This window comes from Amblyomma americanum, chromosome 9 (genome assembly GCF_052857255.1).
Source record: "Amblyomma americanum isolate KBUSLIRL-KWMA chromosome 9, ASM5285725v1, whole genome shotgun sequence".
NCBI lineage: Eukaryota > Metazoa > Arthropoda > Arachnida > Ixodida > Ixodidae > Amblyomma > Amblyomma americanum.
The window spans coordinates 104,951,524-104,977,794 of record NC_135505.1 but is presented as its reverse complement, the minus strand read 5'-3'; the positions used below and the strand labels follow the sequence as shown (position 1 = coordinate 104,977,794).

General features: G+C 45.0%; 2 protein-coding genes across 8 annotated transcripts in view; one reads left to right on the top strand and one right to left on the bottom strand.

The window, feature by feature from the left end:
* Positions 1-26,271, top strand: part of inaE (inactivation no afterpotential E) — a 177,346-nt gene that overhangs the window by 24,334 nt on the left and 126,741 nt on the right. The gene's annotated exons all lie outside the window — the stretch shown is intronic.
* On the bottom strand, positions 13,776-26,245 carry LOC144105114 (uncharacterized). Its single transcript, XM_077638295.1, has 6 exons — positions 25,875-26,245; positions 23,889-24,043; positions 23,070-23,152; positions 21,376-21,465; positions 19,270-19,321; positions 13,776-13,815 (listed from the first exon to the last, which is right to left on the bottom strand). Exons 1-6 carry the CDS (start codon positions 26,157-26,159, stop codon positions 13,776-13,778), a joined length of 705 nt encoding a protein of 234 aa, XP_077494421.1. The 5' UTR covers positions 26,160-26,245.

Sequence of the window (26,271 nt, the reverse complement as noted above, 5' to 3'; positions counted from 1 at the left end):
CCGTCACCTCTTTCATTTCATTTCTCCATTCTGCCTGCTATCCTTTATTTCCGCTGCCCCAGCTCAGGTGCTTCAGTATCGATGGCAGATGCCGGGGCTAGCAAAAATCTTTTCCTTCATTTTTACTATTATTTTTAATAAAACCACTACAACCTCCTTCCTTTATCCCTTCTCTTACGGCACGGTTCAGGTGTCCAACGATATATGAGACAGATACTGCGCCATTTCCTTTCCCCAAAAAAACCAATTATTGTTATTTTTTATTATTATTATTATATTCTGGCGAAAGCGTGTGTCGTTAGTGCCAGTTTAGTTGCATATCGCACCGGTATGGCGGCGCTTTTGCCGTAAAGGAGATAACTCTAATGAGACAGTAAAATCGCACCTTGCGCGCCGGCGCCCCACATGCTGCAAACATGATGACTCGCGGTGGAAAACTTTTCTTTATTGTATGAAACGAGAAGTAATAAAGCATGCATGCGGTCCTTGGATATTTTTCACCATTTCTCGAAGCATGCACGCCGTTCCACAACCGCATCGCGCCTGCATCGCATCGCGCTTCACATTTGGACAACGTGCATGAATGCGCGTGTCTGCATGAGCGCGTGCTAAAAAAGTAGAAATAGGCACTTTGCAATTTCAAAGAGGGTCCTTGGACCCAAGTTATTAAACTTATTTTTGGAATATGGCGGTGTGCTTGAAGCACTCTGGCACGGGTCGGCCAGATATTGCACTGCCTCCGGGATCGGCACGGGACATAATAGCGCGCGCCTTTTCTTTCTATCTTTGCTCTCCTATCCTTTAGCTCTCCTACTTTCAGCACGCGGCAGCTAGCGTTGTTCGGCTTGAGCCAGTAGGCAGGCCCGTGCACTTTCCTTTTTTTTTTTCCCATTAGCAACAGCAGCAGCAAAGCGCCCGCAGCCTGTACAAAGTAGCCGAATAGGCGGATGAAAGTATAAAAAAAAACGCTTCTCCGTCCGCCTAGCAAGCACAACAGAATGCGAATGCCTTTGAAAGCTTGCGGCTCTGAACTTGCTGCGTACAATGGCCACGATCGGCCTGAGTGCGCACAATGCGAGGCGAAATCTTCAGGGCTCGTTTCTGCGCCTATATATATATTGTCACTCTTGTCTGTTGAGCGCTTTTTAATTGTGACTCTTCGTATCCTTGACTACGCCTCGCTGCGCTGTTTTCCTCTTATATCCACCGCAAATAATTCCAAATTGATGCTGAAATATCATTCGGCAAGAGACAGCCGTATATAGACGTCACAGCCGCAGTTGTATGAACTCGCTACTGACAGCGCCACGTGTAGTTCGGTTGTGCGCAGTTTTGTGACACATGAAAGCTTCGTTTTCGGTAAAAATGATATACAGCCGAACCTCGTTATAACGAAACGGCTTATAACGAAATAATGGATATAACAAATCTAGGAATGATAGTTCCCATTGTAAGCTCTGTCAACTTGGGCTATAACGAAGTTATGGGTATAACGAACCTCGTTATAACGTCGTTATAACGAGGTTAAACTGTATTTGCTATGACACGAAGCTACCCAATCAGTATAGCCTGACATAATATTACCCGTTAGTGTCGAAGTCAATAAATGAATCCGGAGACCGCTACCGGGTACCGCCACGCAGTCCAGCGTGTTGCTATGGTGCGTGTATGCTAATAAGCATTAACCTTGCGCATATATGTTTTCTTTTTCATTCCTTTTTAGTTTGGTCCAGTTTCACTTATTGCGTTTCGTGTTCTCTACTTCGGAGGCCATATGAGAGAAACTGTACCCAGCGCAGACTTCACAAAGTGAAAAAATAGCTTCGCAGACGATTTATGCAACGCACGTCTGTATGCCTACGGAACAGGCGGCTGTGCCAGACAGGCTCTTGCAGTTTCCCATTCCGCCGCGACAATGACGCATGCCCTGTCCAGCTACGCTCCCTTCTCTCTGCTTCTTTTTTTATCTAATTGTTTTGTTATATTTTCTAGCTTACAGCTCCCCTCACGGCTTGCGTAGTTTTGCGCGCCAGTTGATTGCTGATGAATGCTAATGTTTTTAGTGGTTTTTTTCCCGTCATAGCGTAGGTAGGCGGTTTTCATCCGCTATTGTGGCTGTACGCGTCAGCACTTGCCTGCTGGAGGGCAAACCTTTCATATAGCTTTCTGTGTTTAAGGTGATGCAGTATACTTAACCTACACAGCTAAAAAATAAACGCCTATCTGGTACGTGACACATGTGAATGGTGACTGTGCTAAAAGCAAACTTAGCCCTATAGGTTAACGGTTGCATTCTTTTCAGGCGAAAATCAAGTCGGCGTGTTAGACCATGATAATTTGGAGAACGCGCGTTACTAGAGTTTTCAAAAGAAAACGTTAATGGCGAGAGGCCATTTAAGGAAGGTCTGGGCTAGCGTCACAGCGGTAGACACTGATGAAACGTCTTCTGCTGGCGGCCCTCGTATAATTGCTTTGTGAACAGTGACTGGTTTATGGCAGAAAACACTAAAATAAATTGAGTAACATGAAAAACGGCGTTTGAACCGGGACTTTTGATTTTAGTTTCCACTTCTAATGTTGTAACTCCCATGACATGCACAAAGTTATGTTTTGCTAACATTTGGCTATCTATGCGCCAGTTAGTTCTTAATGAAAACATTGTTTGCCTCCCTTGGAATTTCTTGCGAGCGCAACCACGTTCTTGGCTGCAGCCTCTCGTTGGAAGCTCTTGTACGCTTATTTCATCTGGAACTTTGAAATTTCAGTCTATTTTGCTTGATATTAGTCGTAACGTCCACCATCTATGCTGTATTTAAATGTTTTAGTCGAAACGTAACTAAGCAAAATGAGGAATTGATCGACCATTCATTCATTCATTCATTCATTCATTCATTCATTCATTCATTCATTCATTCAATCAATCATCAGCGCTTTATTCTCACTGGCTTCTAATGAAGAATCCTTTTCATAACATTCTCGAACATCCTGCCCACTATAGCTGTCAGGCACGGCTTAGCGACCAGTTATACAAAAATACTTTCATGCAACTAACCTCAGGAATTGATAGTTTAACATGGTGGGCCTGTTGCTCGTGCTGTACTGTACCTCGTGCTAGAATAAGCTTCGAAGGCGTGACTTAGCTCCTATACATTACCGCCGCATTCACAAGAAAACCTTAAACCAATCTTTTCGCTTAGTCTACCTGCCAGCCCCTCACCGCGTATCATAAACCAATTAGCCTCACACTCGTACAACATCTTTTCCGGACCCTCGCGAAGAGGTACGTGGCATTTCTCTTTCATCTTTGCAGCACTTTCACGAGTGAAGCACTCTTGCGCGCCCCGAGACATACACGCAATAACAACAATTAAAGAGCACCACCCGTACGCGGGAAAGCACTCACACACGCCCACTCACAGCACACACACACACGCAAGTACAGACAGACCCGGGGACTCATAACGCAGGCAGATCTCGCGAAAGCCGATCGATCGGCTTCGCAGGACGCTGCTTGTTGTTGTTGTTGTTAGCCTATCAAAAGATGGCACATACCCACACTGGGGTTGATTGATTGATTACAAACGTCTTTATTTCTTCAATGTTCTCCGAACATGTGGGTGGACCGCCTAGTCCGGTAGTCCACTGGCTGCTGCTGCTGCGCTGGCCCTCCCCACCAGCCAGTGCTGACGGTCAGGATCATCGCTGAGCAGAATAGCCTCCCACTGCTCCTCCGAGGGGTTGGGAATGGGGTCAACTAAGGGATTATATTGGCATGCCCACACCATATGGAAGAGGTTAGCTACCGCTCCACAATGTGGACACTGTGGAGTACCCAACACCACACAAATCCCTCAACAAGTTAGAAGAGAACACCCTTAGGAGACTACAAACCAACACCTACCGAACACCAGCTAAATTACACCAGTGGTACCCTACACTATACTCCCCACACTGGGGGATCGGCCAAGAATCGGGTGGCTATTCACCTGAACGCAGTTAATAAAGAGGAAAAGCACGTGGGAGCGCAACACCGGTGAATTCTTCCTCATGAACGCTGCTTGTTCGCTTCGACACACACGCGCGCCCGTCGCGTGCACACGAGGAGCCGTCGGTCATCGCTGAGGCGGTGTCGGGGAGGCTCGCTTCCTGTCGCCCTGATAGGCGAGAGTGAGCGGGAGCAGGCGGCGTCGTCGTAGCGTTCTTCGGCGTCTCCGGCGTCTCTCGCTTTCTCCAGCGATCAACCCTGTCCCTCGAGGCCTCCGCGTTTCAGCGAGCAATGTTGTTGTGAACGCCTCTATTGGCTCCAGAAAAGCCCGAGTGAGACAAAAAAAAAAAAACAGAGTGGCTTTTGCTTCCAGCATTGGCCGACCGTTAGGTGCATCAAGAAGAGGCCGGGTGAGCCTAGACTGGCGTGGCTCGAGGCAGGTAGACTCCGGAGGGAGCAACAAGATTCCAAGCTGAGCTTGTCGGTGAAAGCGGATGCTTGGAAAGCTTGCAACGCAAAGTGGAGGCAAAATAGAAGAAAGAAGAATCGGGCGATCACTCTTGTTTTTTGTCTGACGTTTTCTTTTTAGCTGCAAGGTTTTATTACATGAATCTTGAAAGAGCGCTTTTCCTGGGACATTTATGAGCACTGCGGAATTGAAGCAGGGACTTCTACGTTTACATTTAGAATTTAAAACAGAAAAAAAAGTAGGCAGGCTTTGCAAGAACGTGATCCGATGCTCTCCAGGAGAGCTTCTGAGTGTTCTTCCCCTGCCTGAGGCGTGGCTTAGTTTCTTTGTGTTTGTTTTTATGTGCAGTGGCTGCGTTGTTTTGCTCGAGACGTTCCTTTTGGGGGCCGGTGGGGTGGCGGCATACCACTGAAGGAGAGCACATGAATATATAACGGCGTGGTATTTTAATGCAATGAGCATGATCCTGCAAATGAATCAACTCCCCTATTAAAAACTATACTCCCCAAATTATCGGTGCTGTATTATGTAATATAATGCGTTTGCTCTCATCGCCAGGAGTAAAAACTCACGATGTGTGCGGCCATAGCTCGGTCCACCAAGAACTTGCAGTTGGGAATGTATTTGCGAATCGACAAAGCTAAAGGGAATACCTTAGAACGGGAGCGATTTAACGGACGCAGCATTCAAACGAAGTACTAAATTTTACACAAGCCCTTGATTTATTAAATTATTAAAAGTATTGGGGAGGCAAAAACACCGCCCCAATGCACATTTTCAAACATTATAGGGAGTTTGGCGTACGTTTTTCTCTGCAGGAGTTCTTCCAATAGCTGTGTTGTTTTTTCGAAAAAATATTTGTGATTCTCACATGGGTCTAAGGAGGGGATTTGTAGCATTTTGGTGAAACGGTTCCCTGTTCGAAAAAAAGAAAGTATGCGTGTTGTCAGTGTTTCAATACTGCTTAATACTTAGTCACAAGTAGTCTTCAGCTGACGAAAGTGAAGGGTGTCCTCTGAAGGGCGGCTGTGGCGTTAGTACGGCCTTGACTGTGAGGCCAGGTGCCACTGATAAAACATAGTAACGAAAGTAGAGTAAGCCATTGCCGCCTAATACTCTCTTTAAGAAGTTATTTTGGTCGGGTACACAAATATAATTGCAATGGAAGTAATTAGGGTCACTAAGATACTTCCCAAAAGCCCGAATATAATCTTTCACGAAAAGCTCTACAACAACTGCTACTTGTAGTATCGTTTGTCGAAAGCGTTAGGGTGAACTGATCTACAGCAGAATGGGTTGCATCTGAGCAGACACATTCCTCATGAGTTCAGTGTTTAATTATTTGAAATGATGACTGTTTGATTGCATATAAACTGTTTTACTGATTGATTGATCGAACAATTGATTGATTAATAAATTGATTGACTGATTTACTGAAAGTGCTTTCATCACATATTTATTGTATAAGTTGATGCTGTTAGCATATAAGCTGCATCTACGAATGGTGTAACTGTTGGAACTGTTCAGTGCACTTACACAGCCATGTTTTCCTACTCAGAGCCCATTGAACATTTCTGCCTCAGTGGTTCCCGCAATAACTATCCATAGTTAAAAAAAATGTATGCGGCTTTTTTTTTTCAATATTTGGTATGTCACCCGCACAAGGCCCTTAACGCTCCAGCAAATCTTGTCGGACGCACAGCAGGCAGCAGTGCGGTAGAGTCATGAGCGAAGTTATGTATCACTCTTTCCTTTATATTGTAAAAATTTTTCCGCGACCAAAGTTTTCAGGGAGCATTGAACCGACCACAGCGTTCACTCCGCCCCGGCGACCTCGCGGTCGACAAGGGAACGGCTGCGTCTCGGCTTCACGCTCTGCTGGTTTGCCGTTTCATCGTCGAGAGCGATCGTCACCGTTGCTTTCACTTGCAGATTTTCTCTTCAAACCGGCTGGCTGCCTCCGACGCGCTCCACAGGCTTTTACAACTGACTGTGCTACACTGTCGCCTGGCTGCGCCTTTTTGCGCATCGAGTCACCAAAACTTCAGTGTCTGGAAAAAAAAAATCAGCGTATGAGCATTTCTCACTAATTTCATGTGCAGCGACTGTTAGTTACGGATAGAAACTTGAGCAAAACATGTTGTTGAGCTGGTATGTGCATCCATGTTTTGGAATCGTTCGAGAGTTGTGCTCCTTCTCTGTTGTTGTTTCTCGGTTTTGGATTTCGCAAAACTTTGGAGTTTCCTCAGACGGAAGCGAGTTATTGCCTGTTGACGATGGCTGTGGAAAGGACGATTATTACTCTGACAAAGAGGCTGTAATCACAGGAAAGCGCGTTTTCACAATGCATGCTTTTAGCGAGCAATACACAAACTTAACATGTGAAATATCAATTCGTATTCAGTAAAGCTTCGCTATGTGTCTTAAGTATCTTTAGTGATGCCACGTCACTTCTTTTTATTCACTGGCTTCCTCTGCGTGCGTTTATTAAATCAGTCATAATGATGTCAAATTAAGATTTTCTAAACGCAATCATCTGATCTTTTGAGTGACTTTCTAGTGTCAGCTGCAATCACGAAGTAGTGGTGAATGTGAAAATAAATACTATGCGCTGTTTGCGTCCAAAAAAGCGTCCTTACACCCTGCAATTTTCTTGTTCGATGCATTGTAGGGAAGTATAACAAAGCGTTCTGTATATACTTCATACCCATCTACGTTGTATTCTCGGGTTGTGTGCCACATGTTGTGCAGTGCATTGGGTATCGAATTCCTTCGCATTATTCAGTTTCGTATTTGAATAGGACGTAACCAATTAGGTATTTGGCGTGCCTCTCGAATTTAAACCCTTGTACACTCATAAACACCAATGCGCTTATATGTGACAAAAGAGGGAGTAAACTCTCGTTTGGCTAAATTCTTTTTTAAAGGGAAGCGCGCTAGTGGCAGGTTATTCTCTATTTACCCTTGTTTAGAGTGTACTGTAGATAGGCAACGGTCGAGCGCGAATGGGACATAGACTGGACAGGGCTACGAGAGTCCTCTCTTACGCTCTTCTCAAAACTGTAACCACATCGGCCGAGTCAAAGGCGCGCCGTCGCCTCCCACACACATGCGTGCGAGACCATCTCATAGCAGGCAGTAATCTTCGGAGAAAAAAAGGTGACGAGTCCGTTATCGCTTCGTTGATCCACGTTTGAAACCGGTTTCTCGCTTCGACTCTCTCTACCGCAGCCGCATTGTTCGCTCCGTGAGCTGTCGCATCGTGCGTCACACGTCAGCAGGGTTCCCTCCTTCTTGGTGTCTCCTCCCCTGCGTGTCACGTTTGATGAGCAATCGAAGCTAATCGCTCCCAGGACTAATTGCCAGGCAATGCCCGATTGCGAGTGTCGCAAGAGGTTTTCGTCATCAAGCCGTTGTAGACTTTTGAGAGTGGGTTTCTCTGGTAATAAACTTCAGTTGTGACACGATGCTTTAAAGTTATCCTTGGAAGCACTTTTATGAATGTCACTCTAAGCATTCCTCTCTTATTGACGAGCCATCTACCTTCATGTATTCTACATGGTGTCATTTCGTCTTATGTAGCCCTACCGTTCATTGTTATCTTTGTCAGCGTAACTGTACCCACTGCAGGACAAAGGCATCTCTTATATCTCTCCGCTGAGCAGTGTCCTGCGCCAGCAACGGTCCACTTATAATGGCAAACTTTCTAATCTTATCCATCCGCATGTCCTACTTCTGTCCCCTGTTGCACTTGGATTGTCTAGGGATCAATTCGGTTACCCTGAAACGAAGACCGGTAACCTTGCCTTCGCATTACATGCCCTACCTATTCTCATTCTTTCTTGATTTCAAATAGAATATCCTTAACACGCGTCTTTTCCCTCAACAACTCTGCTCCCCTCCTGTCTCTTAACGTTAAACGTACCGTCTGGCTTTCCATACCTCCCTACGTTGTCCTCAGTTGAAGTCCAGCACTGATGTTATAAGCGAAGAAATTCACTAGTTCGTTCCGCGGAAATTCAGTGATGACTAAAGTCAAGCTGGCATCCCGCGTTCACTGTGTGGTTGTCGCATATCTCCTCTTCAACACAGCACTTTGTCTTCACTGCCCCAGCAAAACACATCACAGCAAACAAACATCAACCCTGAAGAAACTGCCTATCGGCAGTTTTTTCTCTAACGCAATGCATCACTGGTAAAGTTTTTGACACGGATGTAGAAAATTTCGTTCAGAGTGTAATAACGCTTTTAAATCGTTCCATCCAAATACTAGGACACGTCAAATAGGCACCCGAGAAATAGAGGAGTTAATTCTTTTTTTTTTTTCGAAAGTGCATGTTCAGGGAAGAAAATGGTCTTATAGCTGGTGGTTAAATATGTTTTAAGGAAAATGACGGAGAACATGTTACCATGCTCACTGTTTTAGGAATTTACGGCGTTCGCTAGTTTCAATTGAAAATAATCATATTCGCAACATGAAGGACGCTTACTTCTCTTGAAACAGAGAAATTGCAGCTGAAAACTCTCATAGAGAGCTGTGTACTTCGGGAAACTTTCTCGCCCAAACTTGCGCACAACTGTGTACATAGGGTCTTGAATGGCTGATACCGGAACTCGAGAACCGTAGCCCATTTTCGCTCGCCGGAAGTGACGCAAATTTCAGTCGGGAGCGTCTCCTCTATGCGTTCTTTTGCGAATGCTGGTAACAGCACCGCATGCTGCGACCTACTCGTTAGATAACGTCGTAATAAAAAAATCAGCCCCGGGGAAACCGCGTTATATGCGGTAAACACCTGCGGTCAGCATCTGAGATGAAGTGCTTTGAACACGCTTTGTTTGCGATGAAACATCCGAAAGCCCGTAGCACCGTTGCGGCGGAGACTCTCCGCAGTTGTGGAAAGTGTTTCCGTTCTAGCTGCATTCAATTACCGCAGGCGCCAACTTCGCACATTGCGAATGAAAGGGGAGGCCGCTGGTTGATGGAGCTCAAGTGAACACAGCTTTCGCATTACCTAATGGGCGCTTTCATCAGCGGGCGCGCGCAGTGACTGCACATGTGCGTGTAATGTGCTCTTGGTTTGAAGCTTTGTGTCGATGATATAAACTCCCCCCTCCCCCCCCCCCCCCCTCCACCTTATCTTTTTGCACGCGGAAAGCTAATTCTGATTGCACATGCCCTGCTTGAGCGGGCATATAGAGAACGCCAGATGCTTTACAATGATGGCCGAAGCAGGAGCCGCAAAAATGCGATGTCTCAATGACGTAGAACTGCAGTGTGCAACGAAATAATAAAAATGAACTCGTTCTTTCTCTATATCACATTTTTCTCTATAAATGTACGAGTTTATTTGTTGTCTTAGAGCGCAGCTCTTAAGGCCCCGTTCATGGGTTGAGCCGCGTCGCCGCCATGGGTGTAACCGAGCCAAACCATAAATAAATAAATAAATACAGATTACTGGGATTAGAACCCACGGTGCCGCGAACAGATCAGCTTCGCTGGCCACTGCACGAATGCACTAGGTTACCACCGCATTTTCACTTCTAGGGCACAACAGGGCTCAAAACGTATTTAGTTAGTTGCCCGCGCTTTTGCTTTGAAGCTTGCCCCGTGTTATCCGTAACTTACTCTACTCAATAGTTGGCCGAGTAACTAATGCTATAGCCTTGCAAGGCTCCCATGTGTCTCACACAAGGGTCAACACCCGTAAATTACGCAATTTGTATCACATCGAGAACCGATCGGACTTATCTTGTACGCCTCGTAAGCGTCTGCCCTCCGGTAGGCTTCTACGCACCGTGTCGGCACGCTGCCAACTATTCAGATTTCCCACGAAAAGCAGCGCGTATAGCGTTGGCCTTGACGGCGAAGCCTCACGAAAAGCAGGCCCCGGAAGCGACGCGTACCTGCCTCGACCCCCGTGGAAGAAGGCTGTCTCAAATTCGCGACATTTCGGGGCAGGCTTGCTGGTTGCTCTGCCTATATTTGAGGAACTGCATCGCCTGCTGTCAGGGCTTGCTAAAAACTAGCCTTTTTTAGTGAAGGGCTAGGCACGTAAGGGGCAAAAAGAAAAGAAATCGGAAGATATGTTTATGATACGTGCCTCTGGTGCCAACGGTTACGGAGCGCAACTTTTGCAGAAAAATGCAATTTCTGAACGCGCGTTGCTTTAGGCTGAGATTGTGGGCGAAGTGGGCCTTTTAGTATATTTATTAACCCAAAGTCAGAACGTCAGTTGTCTGAAATAAAATAGATCCGCGGGAACATAACTAACTGCAGAACGTAAGCATAGCCACACACCACTTTTAAAACCCTTTTGCGCGCTGCTGTGTTCGATGGTGATGATTAAGCGCATGTTTTCTATTTTGCTATAAAATTAATTTATGCCCCGGAGTATTTGTGCATATCTTTGTCGTTCTCATTAAGCACACATAAATTGGCATAATTCGCTGATTTTAACTGTGCAGGAATCACGTTTCTGTTGAAAAATTGACCGCTTTTATGTTGTTTTGTTTTTAAAATTCGCGCAAGTAGTGACCACTGTTAACGAAATGCTCGAAGTTCATAACTTTTGTGCGCTGCTTTCGTTGTCTGAGCATCACAAGATTAAAATTCGGCCATGTGCATTATGCGTGAGATTTTAGATTCCGGAACGTATGGGTGGGGGATTATGTTGGTACAGTTAAAAGAACTGAATATAAATTGTCTCCGGATTACGATAGGGGACAGCGTACGTTCCCGGCAGCTCTGCCTTCTTATTTTCCCTCTTGCTTTCTACAGTATTATTAAACTCCAGGTGCGCCTTCCGTGTGAACCTTGTCCCCCTTGTGGGCAATTCCTCTACGCTGCATTCTAAGAAGCCATATTTCTGTTGCTACAGCGCGAAATTTAATAAAGCGCCAGGGAACTGTGACAGCGAGTATCGCCACGACAAACACGGGTGAAAAAGATACAAGAAAAACTTTAGCTCTGGAACGGTTCGAGCGCTTGATAAATGTGCTGGCCTTCGACCAATATTGCGTACTGTCGGTGGGAGATAGCATTGTAGAACCTGATGTAGTTCCGTGTCACAAGAACACAAATGGGAAGTGACACTTTATTGGTGCCTGTGACAAATCTTTACAATGTTTCGTTAGCCGAAAATGGAACCTATTGTTCTGCCGTCAAATGGTTCTTGCTGAAGTCATATATTCTTTCAATGTAGCTGTTATCTGCGAAAGAGCTCCGTTTTCGTATAGCCGGACAGGTCGCTGTCGTTTTATCAAACGGACTTGACGCGTGCAATTAGTTTGAAATTGAGATATGCAACGAAAATTGACAATAAGGCTTCGCGATTCATTTCACTTGTCAGCGATGAGATTGTGTTGCATTCTTTTAAAATTAGGATAACCAGTAAAAGCACCAGCTTCTGGCGAACAGTGTAGGCACAGGCGTCTGTATCCCGCTCACTTTGATATGCGATCACATACACCTACTTATCAGCTAGAGGTTAGAAAATGTCGATAGGACGAAAACACTCGACAGGGAAAGTGCGGTAAGCAAGTGAATTTGATATTGACTGCGGTTCCCATGCGCTAGCATTTCGGCGAGTAGCCGCTTAAACATTCCATTGTCCTAACAAGCTGAACCAGAAGGGCTGAGTATTCCTTTGCACTTGATCTACCAAACTAACATGTTTTCTGTCGGGAAATTTCTAACAAAATCTGCCTTCCCATCGCATTCTTATTCACGCCTGAAAAATACCGGCCACTTATGTGCACAACCATTTTGGAAAAATTCAACTTCTTAGTGTCTGCCGCCTTTGCCACTATCTCGCCATTATGTTTTACCTCGGTTGATAAGATTGCAAAAGTAACAATTTAAGCTCGCTTCCAACATCGCTCCCACGAGAGCATTGATACCGAAACTGCTCTCATCATCCGATCGACACATCTCTTTGGCAGAGGAAACCCTTTACCGAGCTGCTATTAAGTCGCGAATAAATCTCGTACCGCGAGCGACGTTAAATGACCGCTGCTTTTAGCGCCGTCGTGACTCCATTTACGCGCCCAGTCCCAAGGGAACGTCCAGGCGACCTTTGCTCTTGAGCGGCTGTCACGCTTTCGCTAGCCCTTAAATGCTCACCCCACTCCTTCTCTTCGGCCCACCGCGTGTCGTCCTGAGCAGCGTCCTTGGGCGGCCGAGGCTTGTGACGCCGGGCGAGTGTTGCCGCGCCGACCCACAAACCGGTCTCTTTCACTCGAATCCGGGCCGGAGAAGAACACTTCCTCTCTTGTGTGACGCAACTGGACGCACGCTCCCCTTCTAGGCGGGGCCGACCGACCATCCGCTACAAACAACGGCACTGACAGCTCTTGATACGCCTGAAACACGACGCTTCCTAAATTGTGGCCGCCGGTTCGTGTTTGAAGTCTGTGCACACTGCGCGTCTTGTCTCTCGCGCCCCGACAGAAGTGGGGCGGCGAGCGCTGAAGAAACTGCTTCGGTGCTCGCATGTCTTACTAGGGGTGTCTGCGAAGGCTCTTCCTCACTCTGTTCCGCCCTGTCTCTTCTCATCGCGTCCGAGAACGAGACGTGTGCGATGTAACGAATGACTCGTTTCTGCGAATCTTTCTGTCAGCCGCCATGTGTCGTCAGCTAGCACGATCGCGGACTGGCCGATCGGGACGATAACGGTGACGTAGCGGAGATCGAGCTGGCGGCGAGGGGCAAGGAGGAACTGGAAGAGAATCGTTACGTTATTCCAGCCCAGATCTCCGTGAACTTCCCCCGTGATGGACATAGACGACACCACCACGTCTGGAAATTCTCATAGCGCCATCTGTTGCAAGTGCCGCAAAGCACCACCCAAAGGAATGCAGGCGCTCCTTTTGAAGGCATCTTATACGCCCTAGGCTGACGAAGCCGCTGTGACGCGAAGGGCATGCCAGGAATTTCTTCTACTGCACAGTTTCTGTTATTACTTATATAGACTTGTAAGTGGCGTATGACGCTATGGGTCATGCCAGCCAAACGTTATGGCTCAATAGACATTTTTAGCGTTGCCGCTTAGCCGTACGGCAAATATAGTAACGCGTTGCCATTACTATGGAACCAAAAACTTAAAATAAGCACAGACTGCAGGTTTCTAACAGCGACCACTTATGTCTGATGTACTCAATTTTTTCACGTCAGGAATTTTCACTAGTATGAGATTTATACAGGAGTTCTGTATAGGATTGTTGAGGCTATTCTCCTGAGGAAACCAGAGTAGACTCCTGCTGTCATTGTTTTCCGACAGCCCTGGCCAAAGAGAGAGGACGTACTCCCTCGTGGCCGTAAGTCTAACCTCCTGTAATAGCCTTGTCCCTGAACTCTGTGTCCCTGCACACGTCCACAGCAAATAGCAAACATTGACCTCAGCGGCCACATTACGTTTAAGGCATGTGCTGGTCCTGCGTCTTCTTAAGAGCCCCTTCGGCATGTCACTGACTACAGGTAATGTTCGGCCAACTTTTATCCTTCAATCTCTTTAAGCATTGCCGGAGGGGAGGAGGTAAGTGCTCGATAGAATTAAGGCACACGTTCTTTTGCTTCAGACAAGGGCTAGGATGGGAAGTGGAACTGGAGGCTGGAGGCGATGCGCTACTGCTAGTTGCTTTGTATGTAAGGGCGTCTGCTTTCCTCTGGTCAACTCACCGAACAGTTTGTGTCGAATTTATCTGGATGCGTCTCTTTATTTTATTGAGTAAATGACGAAACATGGGTTGACGTAATCCCCCGATACAAACAACACGACAGAGACTTCTGTCGAGCGTCGCACATTACTCTCAGGCGCCCGGTAGAAAATTTGTGTCGCAACAAGTTTTCGATAAAGGCATACGATAGTGCACTTTTTGCACTATAGGAGGCATCATACAGAGGTGCTGCTACAAACAAAATGGCCTGAAGATAAACTTTTTCTACTTTCTTCACAAAACGCGGGTGTTTCTCGCCCTTCAGATAGTCAGCTCTACAGGGTGGACGAAAACTTGTCCTGCTGGAGCCTCAGCCCACGTACTTGAGAAAACGACCCGATCACGGGACGAAAAATAAAGCTTCTTCTCTTCATCTACTGGGAAAGTTTGCATAGCTACAAAGCTCCTGTTTAGCACATTATAAGTTGCCTGAGATCTTGAAGCAGAGCTGCTCTAACAGCGCATCAAGTGTGGTAAAAGCGCCAAGAGAATCCAAATTCCATGAAAGGGCCTTGTTTTTACAGCGTTAGCTGTTATATCGAAATTCCCCCACCTATGCGCGAGCGACCGCCGTCCGCATGGAACGTCCTCCTGGTGCCTTGCGACGAGTGCCTCGCGCTTCGTTCGTCGTTGTCGGGTGGCGAGTGCTCAGAAACACGTGACCACCCACTGTGCACAGCCCACCCTTGCGCCACCTTCGTCGACATCACCTGGACCGCGTTTTCACAATACTGCGCCAAACAGTTTGAAATGCCTCTCAAGAAAAATATCTTGAAACTAATAGACACCTTGAAACGCCTCTCAGGAAAACATCTTGAAACTACTTGGCGGCTTGAAATACCTCTCAGAAAAACATCTTGAAACTACTTGGTGCCTTGAAACACCTCTCAGGAAAACATCTTGAAACTACTTGACGCCTTGAAGCGCCTCTGAGAAAAACAACTTGAAACTACTTGACGCCTTGAAATGCCTCTCATGAAAACATCTTGAAACTTCTTGACACCTTGAAACACCTCTCAGGAAAACATCTTGAAACTACTTGACTCCTTGAAACGCCTCTCAGGAAAACATCTTGAAACTCTTTGGCGCCTTGAAATGCCTCTGAGGAAAACATCTTGAAACTACTTGGCGCCTTGAAATGCCTCTGAGAAAAACTACTTTAAACTACTTGTCTCCTTGAAATGCCTCCCAGGAAAACATCTTGAAACTACACTCAGGTAAGCATCTTGAAACTACTTGACGCCTTGAAACTACTTGACTCCTTGAAACGCCTCTCAGGAAAACATCTTGAAACTACTTGGCGCCTTGAAATACCTCTTAGGGAAACATCTTGAAGCTACTTGACGCCTTGAAACGCCTCTCAGGAAAACAACTTGAAACTACTTGACTCCTTGAAATGCCTCCCAAGAAATCATCTTGAAACTACTCTCAAGTAAACATCTTGAAACTACTTGACGCCTTGAAACGCCTCTCAGGAGAACATCTTGAAACTACTTGACTCCTTGAAACGCCTCTCAGGAAAACATCTTGAAACTTCTTGACGCCTTGAAATGCCTCAGAGGAAAACATGTTGAAACTGCTTGGCGCCTTGAAGCGCCTCTCAGGTAAACATCTTGAAACTACTTGACGCCTTGAAACGCCTCTCAGGAAAACATCTTGAAACTTCTTGACGCCTTGAAATGCCTCCGAGGAAAACATGTTGAAACTGCTTGGCGCCTTGAAGCGCCTCTCAGGTAAACATCTTGAAACTTCTTGACGCCTTGAAATGCCTCCGAGGAAAACAATATTGAAACTGCTTGGCGCCTTGAAGCGCCTCTCAGGTAAACATCTTGAAACTACTTGACGCCTTGAAACGCCTCTCAGGAAAACATCTTCAAACTTCTTGACGCCTTGAAATGCCTCCGAGGAAAACATGTTGAATCTGCTTGGCGCCTTGAAGCGCCTCTCAGGTAAATATCTTGAAACTACTTGACGCCTTGAAACGCCTCTCAGGAAAACATCTTGAAACTTCTTGACGCCTTGAAATGCCTCCGAGGAAAACATGTTGAAACTGCTTGGCGCCTTGAAGCGCCTCTCAGGTAAACATCTTGAAACTACTTGACGCCTTGAAACGCCTCTCAGGAAAACATCTTGAAACTACTTGGCGCATTGAAACGCCTCTCAGGAAAACATCTTCAAACTACTTGGCGCCTTGAAACTCCTCTCAGGCAAACATCTTGAAACTACTTGACGGGTTGAAATGCCTCTCAGGAAAACATCTTGAAACTGTGTGACGCCTTGAAATGCCTCTCAAGAAAACATCTTGAAAATACTTCACGCCTTGAAACGCCTCTTGAGAAAACATCTTGAAACTATGTGACGCCTTGCAACGCCTCTCAAGAAGACACCTTGAAATGCCTCTCAGGAAAACATTTTGAAACTGCTTGATGGGGCAGCATCCTATGCGCCTGCGTAGTAGCAGCCGCTGCAGTCATAAGGCTATGCATGCGGCCGATGTACAGCGGCGTGCTTCGGACACTGCCCGACACCGCAGCCACGAAAGTGGTGCGGTGGGCAGAAAGCCGCAAAGCAGCTTGACAGAGACCCAAGCTGCCCCTTTGGCCATGATAAACGGGAAACCAATACGAACATGTAAATACAAACAGCAGAGTGCAGAAATTTAAACAATAGGCATAAAAATTAAGGATTACACAATACTGATGAATGAAATGCATGTTTTTGCATACAGGTAAAAAACAAAAGAAGAGGAAAGCAAAGAAAACGCATACATCAAGGAATACAGTCAAAATGCACACATTTTTGTTTCAAACGAAATGCTACATTTTTCTGCAATAAAACACCGTATTCTCAAGGTTATGCATTATTTAAGAAAGGAAGTGTAAAAGTAAGGCCTGAAACGATGACTCTGGAGGATAAATATTTGCTTGGGACAAACTGTTAAGCAAGCTGGGTAATCTATTTTTTAATGTGTGAATGCCGTATACATCGTTCTGTATGTGTTTACTTATTTTTCCTTCCTGTTCGTGCAACTATTCTGCCCTGTAATATATATGGGCCGTGTTCATTCCCTCTGCATCCTCGCAGTTTCCTTTTCTGCCGTCGACTCCGGTGAGCCAATGGGCGACGCCAGTGTTGTGCGGTCCGTACGGCTGGCGTGCCGGACTGCGAGCAACGGGCGAGCCAGCTTTCTCAGTCACGACCGTCTCCTTTTCCCGCAATATAGGTGTGCCGTACGGAGAGAACCGCACCTGGCTTTAACGACGGCATTTATGGCTTCTTTTGCTGGGCGCCGCTTTTCTTTCGGTTCCGTTTTTTTTTTTCTCTCTGCCGAAAAGTCGGCCAACGACAGCAGTGGAGAAGGGAGTGTTTAAAGCACGCGAATACATGTATTTTTTATTCAAGCACACTGCATGTACTTTATTTTTGATTTGTATCGTGTGCAAGGCATGAACATAATTTACGTCATGTTCAAGACAGGTGACACCCAATTTTCTATATGCAGAAAACATTGCTCTTAAAGATGTCCGCGGTGGGCCGGTTTATTTCATATTTTCATTTTCTTTTTGACGCAAAAATAGTTTGATTACAGAGAGTGCGGTTGAGAAAGAGATATACACTGCGTATGTTCTGTAGACAGCAACATGCAGACTGCCTGATATACACGTAAGTTACTGTATATAAGAATAGCCGTACTTGGACAATATAAATGGGAACTCATTTAGCGTAATAAGTTATGATTAGCTCAAAACTGTGTCGAAACACACTTTTTCCTACTTCAAAATTTTGCTCCCTTAGACAGTTATTAGTAATGAGATGTTTTCAAATTTAGTGCAAAAATAAGAACAAAAATCAGTATTTTCAAAGTTAATTGTTTACATCTATTTAGCTTCGACCTGATACACGACTGATGCATGAGATACAGGATTTGGATTATATTTACAATGCACATATGATATGCATCATACTAAATGATACGTGGTGTGCTTTGCGGCTCCTGCCAGCCGGTTTCATTACAAAATTTACGCCGTTCTATTGGTAGTGCAGTGACAAAGGTCTGTTTGTGTGCACTTTCCTGATCGTGTTACACGGATGAAAAAGTCTACGCCTTAAGTGGAGGCTTGTCAATGTTGCAATCTGCCTAGGTTCAAGGATGTGGTGAAGAAATATTTTAGTTAATGTCCTGATTGATCGTGAGCTGCAAAATTGAGTCCAGCAGTGTAACTAGGGTGTATGCTTACGCTTTCTAACTTGGTAGAATTGTGCTACATTTGGACGAATTGCTGCTTCAGAAAACAAAAAATACTTTTGAAACGGTGGACTGATGTTTTGGTGCAGTATTTACCGGTAGAGAAAAAGAAGAAACCTATTGTCTCATCACGTAACGCTTGCCTGGTTTGCTGCATGATTATTGAATTTTTTGTCCTATATAAGTAAAATGTGCCCATTGGTGCTTAGGATAGGGCGACGGTTATCTTTTCGATAACGTTGTTTTGATTTTTTTTCACCACATTCTCTAAACGCGCCTTCAGAGTTGCCCGTGTCTCATGTTTCCAGGAAATAGGAATGCACTATACCGGTAACAATTGTAATATTTTTCCCGTCTCTTTCTCAGATACCTTGAGCGTATCGCATGATAGCCTTAGTTGCTTACGTGCGATTAAACTTAACACAACACAACACAACTTTCTCCGATAACAAATGCTGATTGTTGTGCATTACTATGTAGCAGTTTACCTTGATATTTTTTTCCGTTCTTTCTTCGATAACATTGGTTGATTGTTATGCATTACTATGTGGCAGCTTACCTTGCGTCGTACACCTTGAAAGTATCTTCCGTTCGTGTTCGCCGAAGAAGCCTACCTACAAAATATTCAATCAACCAAAGTGATGACATAGCTGCGCTCAGCAGTCGCCACTCGTGGCTTATCTCTCATCAAGAAAACAATAAGTGTTTCTGAAAGGACACTGGTCAGAAAAATGCTATTGATCAGTGTAGTTTTGAACATAAGTGCACGAGGTACAGTGCATAAAATTACATAGAGCATGTGTCGCGTCATGTGTGTACAGTCGGAGCCAAAGGCACGCAAGCCGCAGTGCGCACCGGATGAGCACCTGCCACTGTTGCTGTGAAGCAGACGTGGTTCCGCTTCTCCCTGCACATTTAGACAAACCGTTTTTCTCAGTACCTAAAGTTTCGAACATTAACGTCTAACGCAGTGCCCATTTTCTTGAGCAGTAATGTAAGGGCACCTTCCGCAGAGACTGTACCCACAGGCACGATTCTCGCGAGTCCTTGTCTTGTGCGATAGAGTTCTTCTTGTAGAAGGCAGCTCAAAGTTCCTCGCGTGGAGCCCTGTCCGGGAGGCTCTTGCATATGCTTTCGTATATCGTCATGCTCCTCTTTCCGCAGTTGGCTCTGTAGATCCTGTTGCATTCCGTCGGTATACCGTCGTCGATGGCTGACTCTGGCTGTACGAGTTGGCAACCTGACAATGGAAGGAAAAAATAACTTTGACAGCGCTGTGCATGCATGAAATAAGCGGCGGTGCCGCCCATTTCAGTGCTTTTTAACTTCTATTCACCAATTTTAAGCCTTGGGTATTGTTCTCCGGGGTCTCACAATTCTTTCAGTTATACATTTCAATAAACTTTAGGAGCTTAAGACCTGTAGCCGCCTACTATAGCGTCCAATTGCCGGCAACAGTGACGTTAGTCTCACCGCAGCGGTGACCTATAGTGGTTTGAGCATCCACGTCATATGCGAGAGGTGCGTTTTTTTTTTTTTTGCTCAAATATGTCCTACGTACCTCATAAGAGAGTCTTTGCGACATATAATTTCATCACCAGCATAATTATTAATTTTACTCTTATGGTGTCCCCTTTACTCCACTCTCCTAATTTTCGGCCACCAATCCTCCAGCTTTGCATATTATTATTATTATTATTATTATTATTATTATTATTATTATTATTATTATTATTATTATTATTATTATTATTATTATTATTATTATTATTATTATTGTTGTTGTTGTTGTTGTTGTTGTTGTTGTTGTTGTTGTTGTTGTTGTTGTTGTTGTTGTCTACCATAGGTGCATCCTCAGTAGATAGAGCGCAAGGAGATTGGGATTCTTGAAAACATAAAACAAAGTGAAGAAGTGTTGACGGGGAGTCTCAGTAAGCTAGCCAACGTAACGACAAGAGGAACGCAGTATATGCTGGTATGAGCATCCGGATCGATAAAGGCAACGTTCGAACAAAATGTAACTAATCCCTATTACTTGTGATATGCAGATAAAGCTCGGCGTTGTTATCATCACGAAAAGCGCGATAAGCGGACAAATTATGTTTGTCCCTTCAGACTTGTCGCACACTGCACATGAGTAACGTTACATCTCTACCTTGAGCTTATTTCTTTCCTTTAGTTTGCGTGCTAAGTCACTTTAGTCATGTTTCAAATAGTAAATCATTTTATTTTGAGTTATGATCAATTATTTACCGATTCTCTCTCTCTCTCTCTCTTTTAGCTTCTTTCTCTTCGCGTTTACTTAGTGTACACCCTCTGGTACTGTGACCCTGCTTTTAAAGGGAACTTTAAATGATTTCGATGGGCATATTCTAGTGCAAAAGGTCGGTAGAGGCGGTCTTTGTGGGTATTCGAGTCAAATTTGAAAGCTTCACGTGGACCCTATAATTCAGAAATATTTTTTTAACAAATGCTGCCCGCAGAAGCTCGCAACCGATTAGGGCGACACACCTTACAGCGCGTTCCCTTCCCCGATGACGTCAGTGGGCATACGGGGCGAGCTTCAAGGCTCGCTCTTCTGCACACTGACGTCATCGTGGTAGGGGACGCGCGGGGAGGTGCGTCGCCCTAATCGGTTGCGAGCTTCTGCAGGCAACGATTTTTAAAAATTATTTCTGATTTATAGGATCCAAGCAGAGCTTTCAAATTTGACTCGAATACCCACAAAGACCGCCTCTACCGACCTTTTGCACTAGAATATGCTAATCTAAATCATTTCAGGTTCTCTTTAACGCTTCTTTTTCCCCGATCCCAGCACAATTACTGCTTCGTTTTGTAGTTCTTTGCCTCCACAGTTATTGACCTTTTTTTCTTCTGTGTACCAGTTGTTATCTGAGATATATATTCCCCCCAAAATGCCAATTCTCTCCCGTTTCATAAAATAGGAACGCTTTGACTTGCCTTTGCCGCCGTTGGCGAGCTTCTCGACGAGGATGGCGCATGTCTTCTCGGGACTGATGTACATGAGCTTCCTTTCAACTCTAGGTTGGTCTGCAAAGAAAGCGAAGCTATTTTAAACTGTTTTCGGTGATCAGTTTCAACGAACCTTTTTTATCTTTTCAATAATTTTCAATCCGGAGCCAGTTGGTTGGGAAGTTGTGTGGTTAGAATAAAGCGAGGGACGGGACTTGTACGAAATGACATTGGACCATGCATTGGATGATAACCAAACGTTTTGTACTGGAACGGCAAGGAATTACGTCAAGGAACAAAGAGGCCGGAGAGCGAAAGAAAACAGCGATAAAAGCACACAGTATGGCTACATGGGTCGAGAACAAGTTTCTTAACGATAAAAACCCTCCAAAAGAAACGACAAAAAGGACACAAAGGGTTTACTGTAGTAGGAACGTTTAAAGTGATCTCTTTTCTCGACAGTAAGAATTTCCTGTCTGACTTCAGACCTTGCCTTGCTGAACTGCACCGCGGCTTAAATTCTGGAACATACATTACAGGTGAGCGCAGTAGGACCTTTCGGGAAACTGACAACTTAATCGACTTCTGCCATATCTCGAAAAAAAGCCCTACAACAGAACTGAAAGAGACCATTGACGCCATTGGCCTCGCATTACACCATCATTGCTTGACTAACGTTAGATCTCCAGATTTCCTCAGGAATTTGGTCGGACCTCTCACATTACGTTGCTTACAACCTTTCCTTTGGGCTCCTTATTGATAGCATAACTAACCGGTCATAGATAGAACTATCGTGCAGACGGCACAACGGGTACTTCTCAGCTGTCTACCCTGCATCCTAATAATCGTTTCTCCTTGTATCCTTCAAGACAAGATGCGGACGCTTATCATTTCTTTTATGATGGTGGCATCGCCCAAGGTGTTGACTAGGTTGCATGCATATTTACAGATGAAGGCATTATCTGAAAGCTAAGCACTACTCCCGATGCCTAGTATGTTCTGACCAATGCAATCGCGCATATGTTACAATAATGTGAACAGTTCCAGATCAATAAACTGACGCAAACAGCCTGCATTTCGATAACTGACCATAAATTTTGAATGTTAACACTACAACTCTAAACTCAAGGGGGCTGTTGAATTAGGCTTTCCAGGTGTATTTAGCCCTTCGGACACAAAAACAGAAAAACGCGCGTCGTATTTTTAGTAGCGCACTTTTTACTTTTTTCTCTTGAAAACGACGTTAGAAACGGCCAGCTCATCCACATAGAGCGTCAAACACTTTGCACAGACCAACCTGAAAGCCCTAAATATGAGCCCATTTGCCTGCTCTACTGTGGTGTAGAAAAATCGTCTTTCGTGTGGCCCGCCTCAGACTGAAATGGCTTTCCCAGCCGTGAACCTGTGCACTTCAAGGCTGCCACTGAAGAAGCTGACTCACCTGTGTTTCTGGTCCAAACCAATTATTAATAACCTTCACTACGGCGTCCCTTATAGTCCGAGTCACTTTGGAACGTAAAAACCTCATAAAAAAAACCTAAACCAACTACTAATAACCGTTTTCCACCCGCTCACCACTCAAGCAATGACTTACTTGAGGGCCTACGGGGAAATAAATTAACAATAAACCAAAATAAAAAAAATTGCTGACAGATTGATTGACTCGGTGAAAGGCGCGTTACCGATGCCGTGCTGGTACGTGACAGCGTTGTACTCCTTGTGTATCCCGGTCTTGCTGATCGTGAACTTAACATTGCTCGGAATGCTGCACCAGAAAGAAAATATTACGTAAGTAGAGCTATAGGGCTACAGCAATCTCATAACAGTGTCAGTGATTCTTTAGAGCATCCACGAAAGCTTTAAGGTAAGCGTGATGGTTCTCATGAGATGATGTTTTTGGAATGACACTAAGGACAGAATGGAATTGGCTATATCGATAGGTTACCGCGTTCTTATACAATCAAGATTTTTGAATTGAAAACAAAGCTTTTGTGACATCTAAAAAAATACAAAAAAATGCAATACAAGTGTCGCCGAGTAGACTGCGATAACATCGAGATGGTTTTTTAACGAGGATCTCCGAGTCCATAGGATGCACTGGTGTTGAGTTATAGACGGTGATCTCGGTATACATTTTGATCTTAAAGTCACGAGCTTTAATCGGTTGGGAGGGGGGGGAGGCGTAAAAAATAGATTATATTTTAAATCCAATACTCTCGGCAATAAAATGCGTTTCTTGCTGCCGAAAAAAGAACTACGTGTAGCCGCAAAGACTTAAGCAATCGATTTTGACTACGAACCAAATTTTTACTTTCGTTTGTAAATTAATACTGGTCTTGTCCCTGCTTGTTTGGGTCCTGAATGTTTCCATTATATTTACTCTTTAACGACACGATTTCCACTTTAAATTTGTCACGTGACAATAGCGGTAGCGCCCGCTTCTATGACCTTTTTCATCGAGGAGAAAAGAAAAAAGTGACTATCAAGAACAGAGTACTTACAGTCTGTTCCTGAACATGTGGTGACGAACACGTAGTGTATACAAGTAATCTTCGTCGTTGATTTTTATGAGCCTTTGTGCAGATTCGCACTTTTCAGTCCGCTTGAAGTTGAAGTTGCGCTTCATCACATATATTCTTTCCTCGATGTTCATGAACTGCAGTCAGAGACAGCCAGGGCATTCACACACTGCGACATCTCGGAAATCAATGCAATGCGTCGATAGAGTTGTTAATGCGAGAGTGAGCACAAAATCAAGTTTCCCTTGATCGTCTGAGTATGCTTTTTTCATGGAAAAGAAGTGGGTCCTTATTGAAAGCAGATATTTTATAAATTAACAAGCATCACATATTTAAATTCAGCATTCGCCTCTCGCAGCCTGTCTTTATTAACAAGCGGATTGCAGTGACGTCAATGCGTCTTTATTTTTGCTGTAATCTCTGGGGCTACGCCGCACACTTCCGCTTCGTGGTCACGGAGTCCAAATAGCCTAGTCGTCATGGCACATCCTGTATTTAAATGGTGTGGCGGGAAGAAGCATCCCTGAGAAATAAAAATTTACTAGCAATAAATCTTATTTCCTGCCGAATGGGTAGTTGACCTCAGGGTCCCTCCTTTAAACACAATTCACTAGGATGCAGTCATAGCTCTAGCCGACATTCAGTGGATGCATGCTCTGAGAGAGCACAGTCGTCCGCGGACCTATCTAGAGTGCTCGAACTACGTGCCGTCTGCTCTCCGCTGCGCTCAAGGCGACGTCTAGCGGCAACACCTGGTTCGAGATAGCGCTTCTCTGATGTTCAAACCATACTAAGAGACGCGGTACCTCGAACTAGTCTCTTTCGCGTTTTCAATGCCATAACTGCCTTGACAAAGTAACCAACTAGCTTATGTTGAAACGCCATGACATGCAGCTGGATGCTAGTTATAGTTATAATGGAATTCGGCTAACTCAAAAGCTACAGGAATTGTTCAGTTTTTCACTCAACCGCCGTTTGATTTATAGAGGCTTTCACAAAGAACTTGGCGCCTTACAAATCGGTCTGGAATTTGTGCCAACAAACATCGGTGCATGTACATTAAACAGTGACCTCTTACTACCTCAAGTGCAGTGGTGCTTGTGCAGAAGCGGATGACTGACTTCTGAATTGTGTGTATGGACCAATTCTTTGGTTAGACGTTTTGAGATTCATGTAAGTTAATGGGTGCTCGGTAGGGCAAAACATAAGCAATGACGACGGAATGCATTGCCACATGATACAAACCAAGACATCTTAATCATAAAGCGGAGGGGCATTGAGCGCTAAGTGCTAGCAATAACATGAAAAACTAGTACGTTGATGTTATACAAACAAGAGATACATCAGCGCAATATCAAGGTCGTTATTAATGAAAAAATTTGTGACGTTTTTTTTTCCTTCATCCCGGAAATCGCAAGCTCTGCTCAGTTATAGTGACGAAGGAAATGAAGAAGACGCTTAAGCTCCACCTTAAGGGTATCACGCCCTAGCGTAATTGGTTAATTCCCAAATCTGCAGAAGTTCATTCTCTACTTTTCATTCATTGGTACTTGGGAGTCTTAGTACCCCTCCTGGCGCAGTGGTGCAGCGGTTGCGCGATGCGCCTTTGCCCTGCAATGGTAGCTGCTCCCAGCTGCGAGCCTTCTTGGGCCCAGGTTGCTCTTCCAGAGCGACCATGCAGTCATTAATTCAACTGCAACCTGTCATGGTGAGCTGTTCACAATTCGGTGGACAGGTTGTGATGACTCATCAAGGTCATGTGACCTACGTGGCCCACCTGACTCCTAGGTTGCTATCCGGGCACCACCTGCCGCAGCCATGCTCGTGATTTTTCACTCACAATGCCGACGCCGGCTTTTCGGGGTAACGGAGCCTTTACGCTACATGTTACATTAACGAAGCAAGGTAACAATGCTATGTGAACGTGTTAAAGTAACATCTAAGTCGGTTCGACGTGAAATGACTCACATCTTCCATGTGCTGTCTTTCCAGGTGTTTGGGGTCGTCCTCGTAGGGAGTCGTTTCCTCAGTACTCATCGGTGTGGTAGTTTCAGGAGGTGGAGTGAGATAGTACTCCGCTTCCTGTGGTGAACTGATCGTTGTTTCCACAAAGTCCGGAGCCGCGGTAGCTTCTGAAGGTTCCGCTGCCTCTGCGGCGTTGGACACATTCCATGTTGCGAAAAGCAAAGCACAAAACATACACCGGATGCGTTTCGACATGTGCGTTCGTTGTATTCTGTGCGAATGTGTCATCGCACTCCTGAAGAGCAACTTTGCGACTTTAGTCTTCAGAGCAAAGCTTCGACAAACGTCGGTCGTGATCTCATTTCGCTAAGTACTTTCCACGTCAACGGTCGTTTCGTAG

What these genes read in the sequence shown, in the direction of transcription:
- LOC144105114 (XM_077638295.1), bottom strand. Translation starts at nt 26,159, where the DNA reads ATGACACATTCGCACAGAATACAACGAACGCACATGTCGAAACGCATC. An exon ending in CACATGTTCAGGAACAGACT is followed by an intron (nt 23,153 to 23,888) that starts GTAAGTACTCTG and finishes TTTCTGGTGCAG; the next exon opens with CATTCCGAGCAATGTTAAGT. An exon ending in CAGTGGCAGGTGCTCATCCG is followed by an intron (nt 13,816 to 19,269) that starts GTGCGCACTGCG and finishes GGACGTGTGCAG; the next exon opens with GGACACAGAGTTCAGGGACA.